We start from the raw sequence: 11,765 nt of genomic DNA, 5'->3' as shown, positions 1-11,765 counted from the left end.
TTTTTTTAATTTTTCAAGACAGGGTTTTTCTATGTAGCCCTGCTGTCCTGGAACTCACTCTGTAGACCAGGGGTCAATTTTTGAATAACTATTGTGAGCTAAAATACAGCAGTGACACTTGGCTTGTTTCTCAGAACCTGCTTAATGTTGCCCTAAACAGTTCTACTTTGCCTAGATCTAACATTCTACTCTTATGGGCAGCTAAAAATTCTAAATATTCTCACACCAATAGCAAGCTAATATTTAATCAAGAAGATGTTGGGGCTGGAAAGATAACTCAGTGGTTAAGAGTCCTTGCTGTTTTAACAGAATATGCTGGCTAGTTTTATGTCAACTTGATTGAAGCTAGAATTACCTGAAAGGAGTAAGCCTCAACAGAGAAAATGTCTCTATAAGATCAGGGGAGGTAAGTGTAAGCAGGTAGGCCTGCAGGGCATTTTCTTAATTAGTGATCCATGAAGAAGGATCCATCCCATTATGGGTGGCGCCATCGGTGGGCTGGTGGTCCTGGTGCTGAGCAAGCTTTGGGAGCAGGTCAGTAAGCAGCACCCCTTCAAGGCCTCTGCATCAGTTCTTGTCTCCACGTTCCTGCCCTATGTGAGCTCCTGTGCTGCGTTCCTTAGCTGAACAGTGATGTGAAACCTAAGACTTTAATGAACCCTTTCCTTCCCAAAGCACAGTAAACTGCTTTGGTTACAGTGTTTCATCATAGCACTATTACCTCTAACTAGGCTTCAGAAGACCCCAGTTTGGTTCCCAGCACCAACATGGTGGCTAACCACCTTTTCTGACATCTACAGACAGCAGGCATGCACATGGTGCATATACATACATGCACATAAAACATTCATACATATAAAAGAAAAATAAATATTAGAAAAATTTGAGGGCTGGAGATAGCTCAGTGGTTAAGAGCACTGACTGCTCTTCTGAAGGTCCAGAGTTCAAATATCCCAGCAACCACATGGTGGCTCACAACTATCTGTAATGAGATGTGACGCCCTCTTCTGGTATGTCTGAAGATAGCTACAGTGTAATTAGATATAATAATAAATAAATCTTAAAAGAAAAAATAAAAACCTTTCAGTAACCACTCACATTCATGAAATACATTTTCACTAGAAAGAAAAAAAGCATAGCTATTTACACTGTCTTTCCATAGTTTAATTTAGGAAAAACACCAAACTAATAGTTTGAAGACTAGCAATAGTTTTTCCTTTCATTCTCCCCTTTTCTCTCATGTTTATACTCAGAATAACAATGGCCTACAGGACGACTAGTGAAAGGAGCTTGGGCAGGAAGGATGAGCACTGTGCAAGCCCAGAGGCCTGACTCCTATCCCCAGAACCCATGTAGGTAGAAGGAAAGAACTGACTTCACAAGGTTTTCCCATAGCATGTCTGCCACCATTCCACCCCACCCTAAATAGGAAGAAGAGTAAAAACAATCTATTGAACAGGAAAAACAGCGGGGGAATAATCTCTCCCTGCTAAGCTCAGTCTAAGAATGCATGGATAACATGGATACAAAAGCCACCCCTGTGTTCACCTGCCTCAGCTAAAACCATTCCAGTTCCAGTTAAGACAAAACCGCCTTGTTACTGGCTAGAAAGGCTGACTTAGGTATATTTTTACTTTAATCAATTTGTCTCAGAGTTAACTTTCAAAACTCAAGTGTCACCTAAGAGAGGCTACAGGTATCCATTACCGAGGGCCAGTTGCAGCTTTGATAAACCATTTCTAGTTTCTGCTTAAGGAACCCTTTCCTTGAAATCCTTAACCAACCCTTCCAGACTCAGCACAGCTAGGATGCCTAAGCTATTACTAATTCTTTGCAGCTCATGCCACTGGAACTTGTGGACAATGCACAGGATCAGGGATTCCCATGGGTGAAGAGTGAAATGGAAATTGTTTTATACTTTCAGGATCTGAAGGCGTTGTCACTATGACACTGGAAGATAGCTCAGTTTGAAGCTACAGCAAAAGCAAGAAATACTAACTTAGATCAGATCCTGCTAAATGGACATAATATAACACTGGTTCCTGGAGAAAGACCTGAGTATGAATGAACTTCCTTGACTTATCCTAGATATAGCCTTATGTTTAGATTCTATAGCCTAAGTTTCTGTAAAGGGAAGTGCATCTATTTTCCTAAGCTAATAACGGTTATCTTGGAAAAAGACTGTTTTTGTTTTGTCTGCCTCTTTAAAGACTAATAAAGGTTTTTTATTGCTGTGTGGCTTTGTTTTGAGTCTGTTAAAAACAAAACTCTTCCTTCCTACTCAAGACCTGGTATCACCTGGCCTCTACCCACTTCTGCTCTTTGCCTCTCCCTGGCTTCTTACACTGCAACCACACAAACCCAGCCAAGGCTAGCTCCATCCAGGGACTTTGCACTCACTACTCCCTCAACCTGGAATGCTCCCACTCTCAGCCTTAGCCTGCTGGGCTTCTTCTGATCTTCCTGTTCTTTTAAAGATCTTTCAGAACACCAGATCTAAAGCAGTCCTCAGTCTCACTCTGACATTACCATGATAATGCAGCTCCTACAGCTCTGCATGGCTCTTATCTATACTCAGAAGCCCATCCCCAAGCCTGGCTTATCAAAGTACTCAATATTTTTTTAATTAATGAGTGGCTGGGTAAGATTCTTCTTTAAAAGCTGTAAAACTGCCAGGTGGTGGTGGCACACGCCTTTAATCCCAGCACTTGGGAGGCAGAGGCAGGTGGATTTCTGAGTTCGAGGCCAGCCTGGTCTACAGAGTGAGTTCCAGGACAGCCAGGGCTACACAGAGAAACCCTGTCTCAAAAAAAAGAGTCAGCAGAAGTGGGCTATGAATTAAGACATATGAGCAAGTAAATCAGTGAAATGGAAGTCAGGGGGTGGGGGGGTGGGGGAGCAGATTCATAGAAGAAATCCAAAACTCAATGGCAAAAAAGACCCTCTCAAAGTCTGTACAACTCGTAAGTGATGTGGTTCAGTTACTAGGATAATAAGAAAAAACAAATTAGTTTTTAAAATAAAAATATATAGCATAGGATTATTAAAGGCATAAAAATTAATGTGCTTTAGTCTTCAAATTCTATCAATAAAGAAAAACTATGAACAGAAAGAAGTAACAATGAAGCAGATGCTAAGAAAAACTAGCCTTTTCATCTTAAAACCTTTTAGAAATAATGATCAGTTTTACTAAGGACAGTTAAGTTTCATGACAGGCACACTGTAGTTACTGCCTCTGGTATACATCCCCTAGGATAGATAAAATTAGCCTGCACCCTAGGTATGATGGGACACACATATAATCCCAGCACTCAGAGGGCTAAGGCTAGAGGATTATGAGTTCAAGGTCAGATGGGGCAGAAAACCCTGTCTCAACAGCCAAACCCAAAACCCAAAACAAAAATCCCCAACAACATGAAACACTGCTAAGGAGACAGCTCTGCTCGGAAAGCGCTCGCTGCACAAGTATGAGGACCCGAGTTCTGGCCCCAGAAGAAGCTAGGGTGGTGCGCATGTGTAATCCCAGGCAAGGAGATGGAGACTGGGGGATCCTTGCACTCACTGGGTAGCAGCCTAGTCTACTCTGGGAGCCCTTGGTCAGGAAGGTAGGGAGCACCCAAGGAACATCACCCAGAGTTGTCTTCTGGCTTCTACATGCATGGCACCTACCTGAACACACACCAACACACAAAGATATTAGCTCAAAAAATAACCCTGAAATGTCAGGTCCCTAAAGGATAAAATGCCACACTAAAATACACTCTCTGTAGCAGCACCAAACACAGAACTATATTACCTAAATAAGCATTTAATGCTTTCGGATATGTAACTAGATAGTTCTCAGTATCTCTTCTACACAGCCTATTGGTCTAACATAACGGATGAATATCACAGGAAAAAGATCAAGACCAAGTGAAATTAATGCCAAGAGAAGCAACAGTATAATGCGCTTTCTGGAACTGAGAGAATACTACACACTTCTCCTCCTGCTCCTTTGCTTTGAGTACTTTGACTTAGTATACCTTTTCCTAGCCTACAAAAAGGAATACAGAGTTAGATTAGGAAATACTCATCTTTAAGTTTAACATAGTATGGTGCATAGTGAATTACTTATTTAAATAAGAAAATTCAATTGGTAGCTTGGTATGTGTTAGTAGGTATAAATCTTGATTTCCGAACAAATAAAATAACTCTATAGTGATATATCTGGGGAAAAAAGGAATTTCAAGCAAATGGTAATGCTTTTGAGACAAATAAAATATGCGAAAGATATTGAACCAATGCACTGAGCTTGGATAAGTCTGAGCTCAACAGAATATATGCCTATTTCCTATGAGTAGATGCAGTCAGGTCCTTACCGATAGGGGTGTCTGTAGTCAGCCCCATGCTTTGAAGCAATGCCTCCGCTTCTCTTCTTTTTTTTTCAAGATCAGACTCTTCTTGCACAGAAACAGCAGCTTCCTTCTTCTGATCAGTCTAAAATTTTAAGTCAAAAACTCAAGTTAAAGTATAATATGAAACACTTCTACATATATATATATATATATCTTATTTTAAAAGTTTTATTTTTATTTCACAAATGTGTATAGTGTTTTGCTTGCATGTATGTATGTGTACCACATGCTTGCCTGATACTCATGGATCCCCAGACTGGAGACACCAATATTGTGAACTGCCATGCCACGTGGGTGCTGGGAATCTTAACTGGCCCTCTGGAAAAGCAGCTTGTGCAATTAACTTTAAGATGCAATTTGTTTTTAATATTAAAGTTCTTTCTATAATTAATTCTTACTGCATCCATGTTTATATATAATCAAGGGGTCTCCACAAAAATATTTTCAAAAAAGCCAGGAATAATAGCTTTTGCCTATAATCCCAGAGGTTAGTGGGCACAGGACTTCCTGAGTCAAGGCCAGCCTGGTCTACAAGGTAAATTCCAGGTCAGCCAAGGCTACATAGCAAGAGTCTGTCTTAATATACATATATAATTTTTTAAAAAGCAAATACATCTTTAAAAAGCAGTCAACTTCCAATTCTCTATTATATGAATCTGGTGACCACGGACTGGAACCATGGGAATCCCCAACCCTAGTAGTACAAAAACTTAGAAATAAGTTTTGACAGAAGGGGAATTAAAGGGATTTAAGATATAAGAATTAAGCAAATAGATTTACTGGAAAAAAATCATTTTTAAAGTTCTACATAAAATTTCTAGTGAATTTATATAAAGAATATTTATAAAAAACTCTTTTAGACCGGCTGAAGAGATAGATGACTTGGTGTGGAGAGTCTACACTGCTCTTACACAGGACCCAAGCTCAGTTCCCAGCACCCAGGTCTGGCAACTCACAACCACCCTAACTTTAGCTGCAGGAAAGCCAACAGTCTCTGGAATCCTCCTTGGGCATCTCTACCCATGTATATGCATGTACACTCAGGTAATTTTTAAAACTCTTCTGGAGGAAAATAATTTGTAAAAGTTATAGACATTATTATTACTGTATCTGGTTTTTTGTTTATTTGTTTTTTTCATGTTACCCATGCTGGCCTCAACTCTATGGACTTGTGAGATCTTCCTACATTAACCTCTCAAGTAGCTAGAGTTGCACAGAAGTGCCACTAAAACCAGATCTTAGGTCTTATTTTAGTTAACAAAAACACATAGCTAGAACTGGTTAAAAATGAAATTTAATTTTTTTAATAACATAAAACATTTTGTTATGAAAATTTTGTCAACTTTTATTTTAGCCATTTATATATAATTTTAGCAAAATCTAGCTACACTGGACAAATTTAATATTCTTAAGAGCATAAAAATATCAAGAAATCTTAAGCTTTCAATTAAAACCTTGTCAAGTAGACAACTTTTATTAATATACTGATTGACTTTTCTTGGTCACAACATTTTTATATCATATTAGCTTCTTTTCGTCAAAATACAGCAAAAAGAGCTCCCATTGCCAAGCTGAGCCTTCACTGTACGCAGTACTGTGACTGCTTACCATCTCACTGTTGTGAGACTTTAAGTCAGACATCAATCATGCCGTAATTATCCCTTAGAGGCCACTTATGGACACCCATAAAAAACAAAATCAAGTCTGTTCTCATTATTGATTCAACAGTTTAAGGCAGTAAGACTTATTTGGACCGACTCTGCCAGTCTGAACCATGCCTTTACCAGTTACTGTGACTCCACCATTCAATGAAAAGCTGTAAGCCATTTCTGTGTATCACAGAAAGCTTTGGCAAAGTAGGAAACAGTCAAAGCACCTCAGCAATGCTTACATGACTTGAGTCCTGTAATAAACTCTGATTTTTCTGACAATGCTTTTTCTCTAGGTCCTGAGAGAGGTCTGACAGTCTTCTTGTAGTCCTGGCTATTACTTAGGCATTTATATACACAAACTTGGTACGGCAGGCACACTTAGGACAAGTCATGCTATACTGGCCATCTGAAATGTATCTGTGTACACAAATCTGCCCAAAGATACGTAACCAGGAACAATGCACAAATTCAAGGAAGGGCAAGTAAAATATGGCCAACTCAAAGCCAATAAATATTTGTAATCCTATGGCATATGATAAACAAAATCAAAAGATAAAAGTACCTTTTTGGAACTGTTACATCTACTGCTCAGTAAGCATATTTCAAGAACTAACTCATTTCAAATGTTATATATATATATATATATATATATATATATATATATATGCAAATCTTCTACTCAAATAAATTGTTACATATATTTCAGTTTGCCAGTAATATCACTCCAGCAAATTATCAAAACAATAAATTTAGTATGATAAACTAATTTATTATATGTATACATATATATGTGTGTTATCTTTTTTTTTAAAGAGAACCTTTTTTTTTTAAAGATTTATTTATTATTATATGTAAGTACACTGTAGCTGTCTTCAGACACACCAGAAGAGGGCATCAGATCTCATTACGGGTGGTTGTGAGCCACCATGTGATTGCTGGCATTTGAACTCAGGACCTTTGGAGGAACAGTCAGTGCTCTTAACCCGCTGAGCCATCTCTCCAGCCCATGTGTGTTATCTTAATGCAGATGTGTACTATAATGTACTATAATATGCACTATAATGCAGATAATCTTTACTTTGCATAAATATACATCCCTAGAAGACTATATGAATAAATTTAACCTCCATAACTCCAATCTTAGAAATGCATCAAATTATATGAAATACATTCAGTCCATTAAAACATCACCCTGCACCAGTTTCCTCATCTTCGTATACCCGCCTTCAAAGTAAGATTCACTGATAATGCCGCACTGGCAATAACAGCTTGGGATTTGCAGCAGTTCTGACGATATTACAGAATGCCCTTATTCATACTCAAGGCTTTTGTTTGTTTTAGTGAATCAAACATACTTCCTTTTTTTTCCTTTCCTCTTCTTTCCTCTTCTTTTCTTCTCTGATTTGGGCCAACCGTTGCTTCTTACGTTCCAACTCAGCTTTTAATTCACTTTTGTCTGACATGGTTGTGACCTTAAAAAGCAAGTCAACATTAACAATAATCATTACACTGATTTAAAAAAACAAGCATCAGGCTTTCAAAAAAAAATTAGTACTTCAAGAAGTATACCAAGAAGCTAAGAATTTCAGTGGTACCCATGGAGAACACACAAGTTCTACTTTTAATAAAAAACATATATACACACTGTTAAAAATATAAGAAAAAATGATAAACGTATGAACAAGTATTTCCTAGAACTTGAGCACAACAGCTAGTACATGATAAACGCTTTCATGTTCCTAAGCCCAAACTTAGCAATGTGTCACTCTGTAGCCAGGCTGGCTTTGAAACCATAATGTAGCCCAGGATGTCCTCGTGGCGATTCTCCTATCTCAGACTCTCAGACTCTGGTGTGCCAGAGTCAGCCAGCATACCCAGATTCGATGTTTTCTGATGACTCTGTATTTGAGTACTAGATAATAAAAGTCATAACTAGTGTTTAAAACAAATGACACTGTTGGCTTAAGTCCTAGCAGAGTATGATAGCTCACATTTGTAATCCAGGCTCTCTGGAAGTGAGGCACAAAGATTCTGAGTCCTAGGCAGCCTGGGCCACACAGAGCAAGACAGGCTTTTAAAGAATGCTATGTCTTCAGCTATGAAACGAAAACTATTACCAGAGATGCCTGCATTTTGTTCCCAGAAACTTAATAAAACACTGAATGGTTAAACAGGAAATTCCTAAAAATTATTTTAAGTTCTATAGATGTTTCACAACAATCAGTCAAACAATATTTTCCCACCTTAACAGCTTCTTGTGGCATTTTTATATGATTATCTATATGGGCCTGAAATGTTCCATAGTAGACAGTCATGGTCAGGGGCTGAGTTTTTGTCATTTTTGTTACCTTCACAGCACAGCAACCTTAACACTGAGCTGACAGTTGCTAAACAGTTCATCTGCAAAGTAGATGGAATTACAAATACAAGTGTGTCATCATGCTGACTGTTATGAAGGAGTGAAAAGATAACCTAGGGACTCAATGTAAGGTAGGATCCAGGACCTTGTTACCTTCTCTACACTACTGGTTCAATCTTTGTCAGTGTCTCTCTCCACACAATTGCAAGATTAAACACTACTGATTAAGGGAACTGGGCGAATAACCTCTTGAAAAGTTTAGGAATCTTTTAAGATCACAATAAATTTGGATTAAGGGCAAGTTTGGTAAGGAGGCAAAATTCATGTATGAAAATGAAAAACATTCTTCTATGGAAATGAAAACGGGGAATTCTGGTTAGAGTACTTCAGAAAGACAGGACAGTGGGCTACAACTGGTGAGTGTATACTATTCTGTCCCGCTGACTTAGCTCCCTCATTCTCAGACAGTCCAGGACCTCAGCTCGGTGACTGACAGGTTCATTTTCTTAAAACTCCGAAGAAAGGAAAGTGTCTAGAATAATGTTTACAATCTTGGGGTTCAGAGCCCTCCAACACACACACTAGGTGCCTGGTCATGCTACTGAGCCAAGTAGTACTGATCTTTATTAATAAAAAACAAACAAAGCTTAAGGAATTACTTTCTCCCGGGGCTTAAGGCCAAGAGGGTGCGGTCCGGGCTGGGGTGTGTCCGGGGACCGCCAGACGGGTGCAGGGCAAACCACGAGGGTCCAGGCCACCCGCGGAGGGTCCCGAAGGGTTGTCAAGGGCCGCGGTGGCCTCCCCAGGCCGCCCTGAGTCACCCGGGCCGACGCTGTCGGTATACCGGCCGGGCGGCCCTACGAGCTCCGAAGCGGCCATCAGAGGCAAAAGGGCCTTGAAGGGAGCGCGGCCGACCCACCTGTCAGGTGGCAGGGTGGAGATAGATTTCTCTGGCCGGTAACTTCCCGGGAACGTCCCTCTCCAACTGTCGCCACCGCTGATCCGCGGCGTCCTAGGCACACAAAGAGGGATGGGCGGCGGCCGCTACGGCGAGAGCCAAGGGACAAATGGCTGCGCCGAGACGCGGTCTCTCACAGAATCAGAGTTTTTGCCGCCCGGCTCAGAGGAACGGCCTCTCCGTGACTTACCTTTTGTAAAACAGAATCTGACGGGTGAAATAGATTCACACCGGCCCCGGGGCCCGAAGTGTTTCCGCTTTGGCAAAAGCTGGACAACCACACCTCACATCCTGGGGCGGAGCCCGCAATAACCCACCCCCAGAGAACTACAAGTCCCGGCAACCAGGCGCCCCGGGTGGGCGAGCGGAGCTCTGTGGGAGTTGTGGTCCCCAGTAGAGGCAAGGAATGCTGGGATATGTAGTCAGTCCTAGCTTTCCTGTCCCCAGCACCAAGGCCATCTTTCTGCTCTTAAAATGGTAATGAGAACATTCCAGAGCTTATATTGAAGGTGTTTTCTCCCGCTGAACAGTGATTACAACGTTGTATGTGTTGCTTAAGGTCTGTGGCCCAACATTAACAAAATCTTAAGAAATCCTGTTTTCCATAATGAACCTGAGTAGAGGACTTTTAAAGAAGTTTATTTATAGGGATGTACTCTGAGATTAATTTTCAGGGGCATGGATTATTGAGGATTCTTGTACACAATAATCCATAATTCTTGTGCTTGTGACACAAGATCAAAATAAAAATATATTGGGGCTGGAGAGATGGCTCAACTGTTAAGAGCACTAACTGCTCTTCCAGAAGTCCTGAGATCAATTCCCAGCAACCACATGGTGGCTCACAACCATCTGTGATGGGATCAGAGGCCCTCTTCTGGTGTGTCTGAAGACAGCTACAATGTTCTCATATAAATAAAATAAATAAATCTTTAAATAAAAATATATTAATTAGCATAAAAATAACTTCTAGTATTTTATAGCAGAATAGTTTCCTCCAAAAGTGTGTTCGGTAAGAAAGCATTTTATACTATTGGATCTGATTAGTTTTTTGTTTTTTTTGTTTTTTTTTTTTTTTTTTTTTGGTTTTTCGAGACAGGGTTTCTCTGTGTAGCCCTGGTTGTCCTGGAACTCACTCTGTAGACTAGGCTGGCCTCGAACTCAGAAATCCGCCTGCCTCTGCCTCCCAAGTGCTGGGAGGCATGCGCCACCACTGCCCGGCTTAGATTTTTAATATAAAGAAAATTATTGAAATAAGAATTTACCAGAAGTATATGGGCTGATACACATGGCTTGAAAAAATGTATTTGAAATAATCTGAAACATTATTTGCCAAATATTAAAGCTAATACCAAAGAATTATCTTTCTTATCTTCTAGAAAACTGACAAGAAATGCATTGTTTAAGTTTAAAATTGATCTCAAATTTGAAGCTTTAAAATTTCAAAGAGCGTTTAGTTATCCAAACTTTGTTTCCTTCTTTCCAAATAGTTTTGGTTTAGTCACTTGAAAATTCTTAAGAGTGGTCACTCATCATGTACCAGGAATGGAGCTGCATACTATAAGAGTTGAAACTCACTTTCCTCTTCTTGACAGAGAAACACTGGGTTCTCAGTTCAACCAACTGTTAAGACAAGATTGTGTAACTAAGCCATAGAAATCCGTAGGTAAGAAAAAAAAAAAACTTTTATGAGGAGATGATTCCAGGTACAAGTCTTTGATTTTGGAAAGTAGATTAGAAATTAACCATAAAAACAAGATGCATAAAAGTACCATGGTACTGAAGAAGAAGAAGAAGAAAAAGAAGGAGAAGGAGAAGGAGAAGGAGAAGGAGAAGAAGAGAAGGAGAAGGAGGAGAAGGAAAAGGAAAAGGAGATGAAAGAAAAAAGAAGAAAAAAAAGGAGGAGGAAAAGGAGGAGAAGGAGGAAGAGGAGGAGGAGGGAGGAAATAGGGTCAAAGTACAAAGATGAGAGAGTAGAGCATAGTAGAGAATCAAGAAATAATTCAGAATGGCTGTAGGCTAAAATAAAAACTGAAGATTGAAGCCACAGGAAAGGCAAAGTCATATATATCCAGCCTAGACTGAGACCTGAGGCGATGAATGTAAGGTTTTAAAGAGGAGAATGGCATGATAATATGTTTTGGATAGTTCTTTAGATGTGGTCTGGAGAAAGACTGATTTACTGGTATTTTCTTTATCTTTTATATTCTTTCCCTGCCCTTTTATGCTAGACTTTGTGCTTTTGGAGTTGCTCTTGGTTTCTCTAAGGACTACTTTGTGGTTGAATTTGACCTAAGAGGAAATGGAGTGTCACACACTTTTAGTCCCAGCATTTGAGAAGCAGGACCAGGTAGATCTCTGAGTTTCAGGCCAAGCTGATATACATATGAGTTCCTGGATAG

At 39.8% G+C, this 11,765-nt stretch overlaps 1 protein-coding gene across 8 annotated transcripts in view; it reads right to left on the bottom strand.

Moving 5' to 3' along the window:
* Dync1i2 (dynein cytoplasmic 1 intermediate chain 2) overlaps positions 1 to 9,696 on the bottom strand; it is a 50,306-nt gene extending 40,610 nt beyond the window's left edge. For 5 of the 8 annotated variants that reach the window (XM_031370580.1, XM_031370582.1, XM_031370583.1 and 2 more), the window contains exons 1-4: positions 9,554 to 9,672; positions 9,325 to 9,417; positions 7,402 to 7,518; positions 4,359 to 4,476 (exon numbers count right to left, since the gene is read on the bottom strand). In XM_031370580.1, coding sequence (XP_031226440.1) covers positions 4,359 to 4,476; positions 7,402 to 7,509 — 226 coding nt within the window. In that variant the 5' untranslated portion in view covers positions 7,510 to 7,518; positions 9,325 to 9,417; positions 9,554 to 9,672. Of the gene's footprint in view, positions 1 to 4,358; positions 4,477 to 7,401; positions 7,519 to 9,324; positions 9,418 to 9,553 lie in introns of all 8 variants that reach the window. The other 3 variants (XM_031370584.1, XM_031370588.1, XM_031370581.1) reach the window with 2 other exon arrangements.
* Positions 9,697 to 11,765: the final 2,069 nt, after the last annotated feature.

Source organism: Mastomys coucha, unplaced genomic scaffold (assembly GCF_008632895.1).
Source record: "Mastomys coucha isolate ucsf_1 unplaced genomic scaffold, UCSF_Mcou_1 pScaffold15, whole genome shotgun sequence".
NCBI classification, from domain to species: domain Eukaryota; kingdom Metazoa; phylum Chordata; class Mammalia; order Rodentia; family Muridae; genus Mastomys; species Mastomys coucha.
This window is presented reverse-complemented; position numbering and strand designations above follow the sequence as displayed.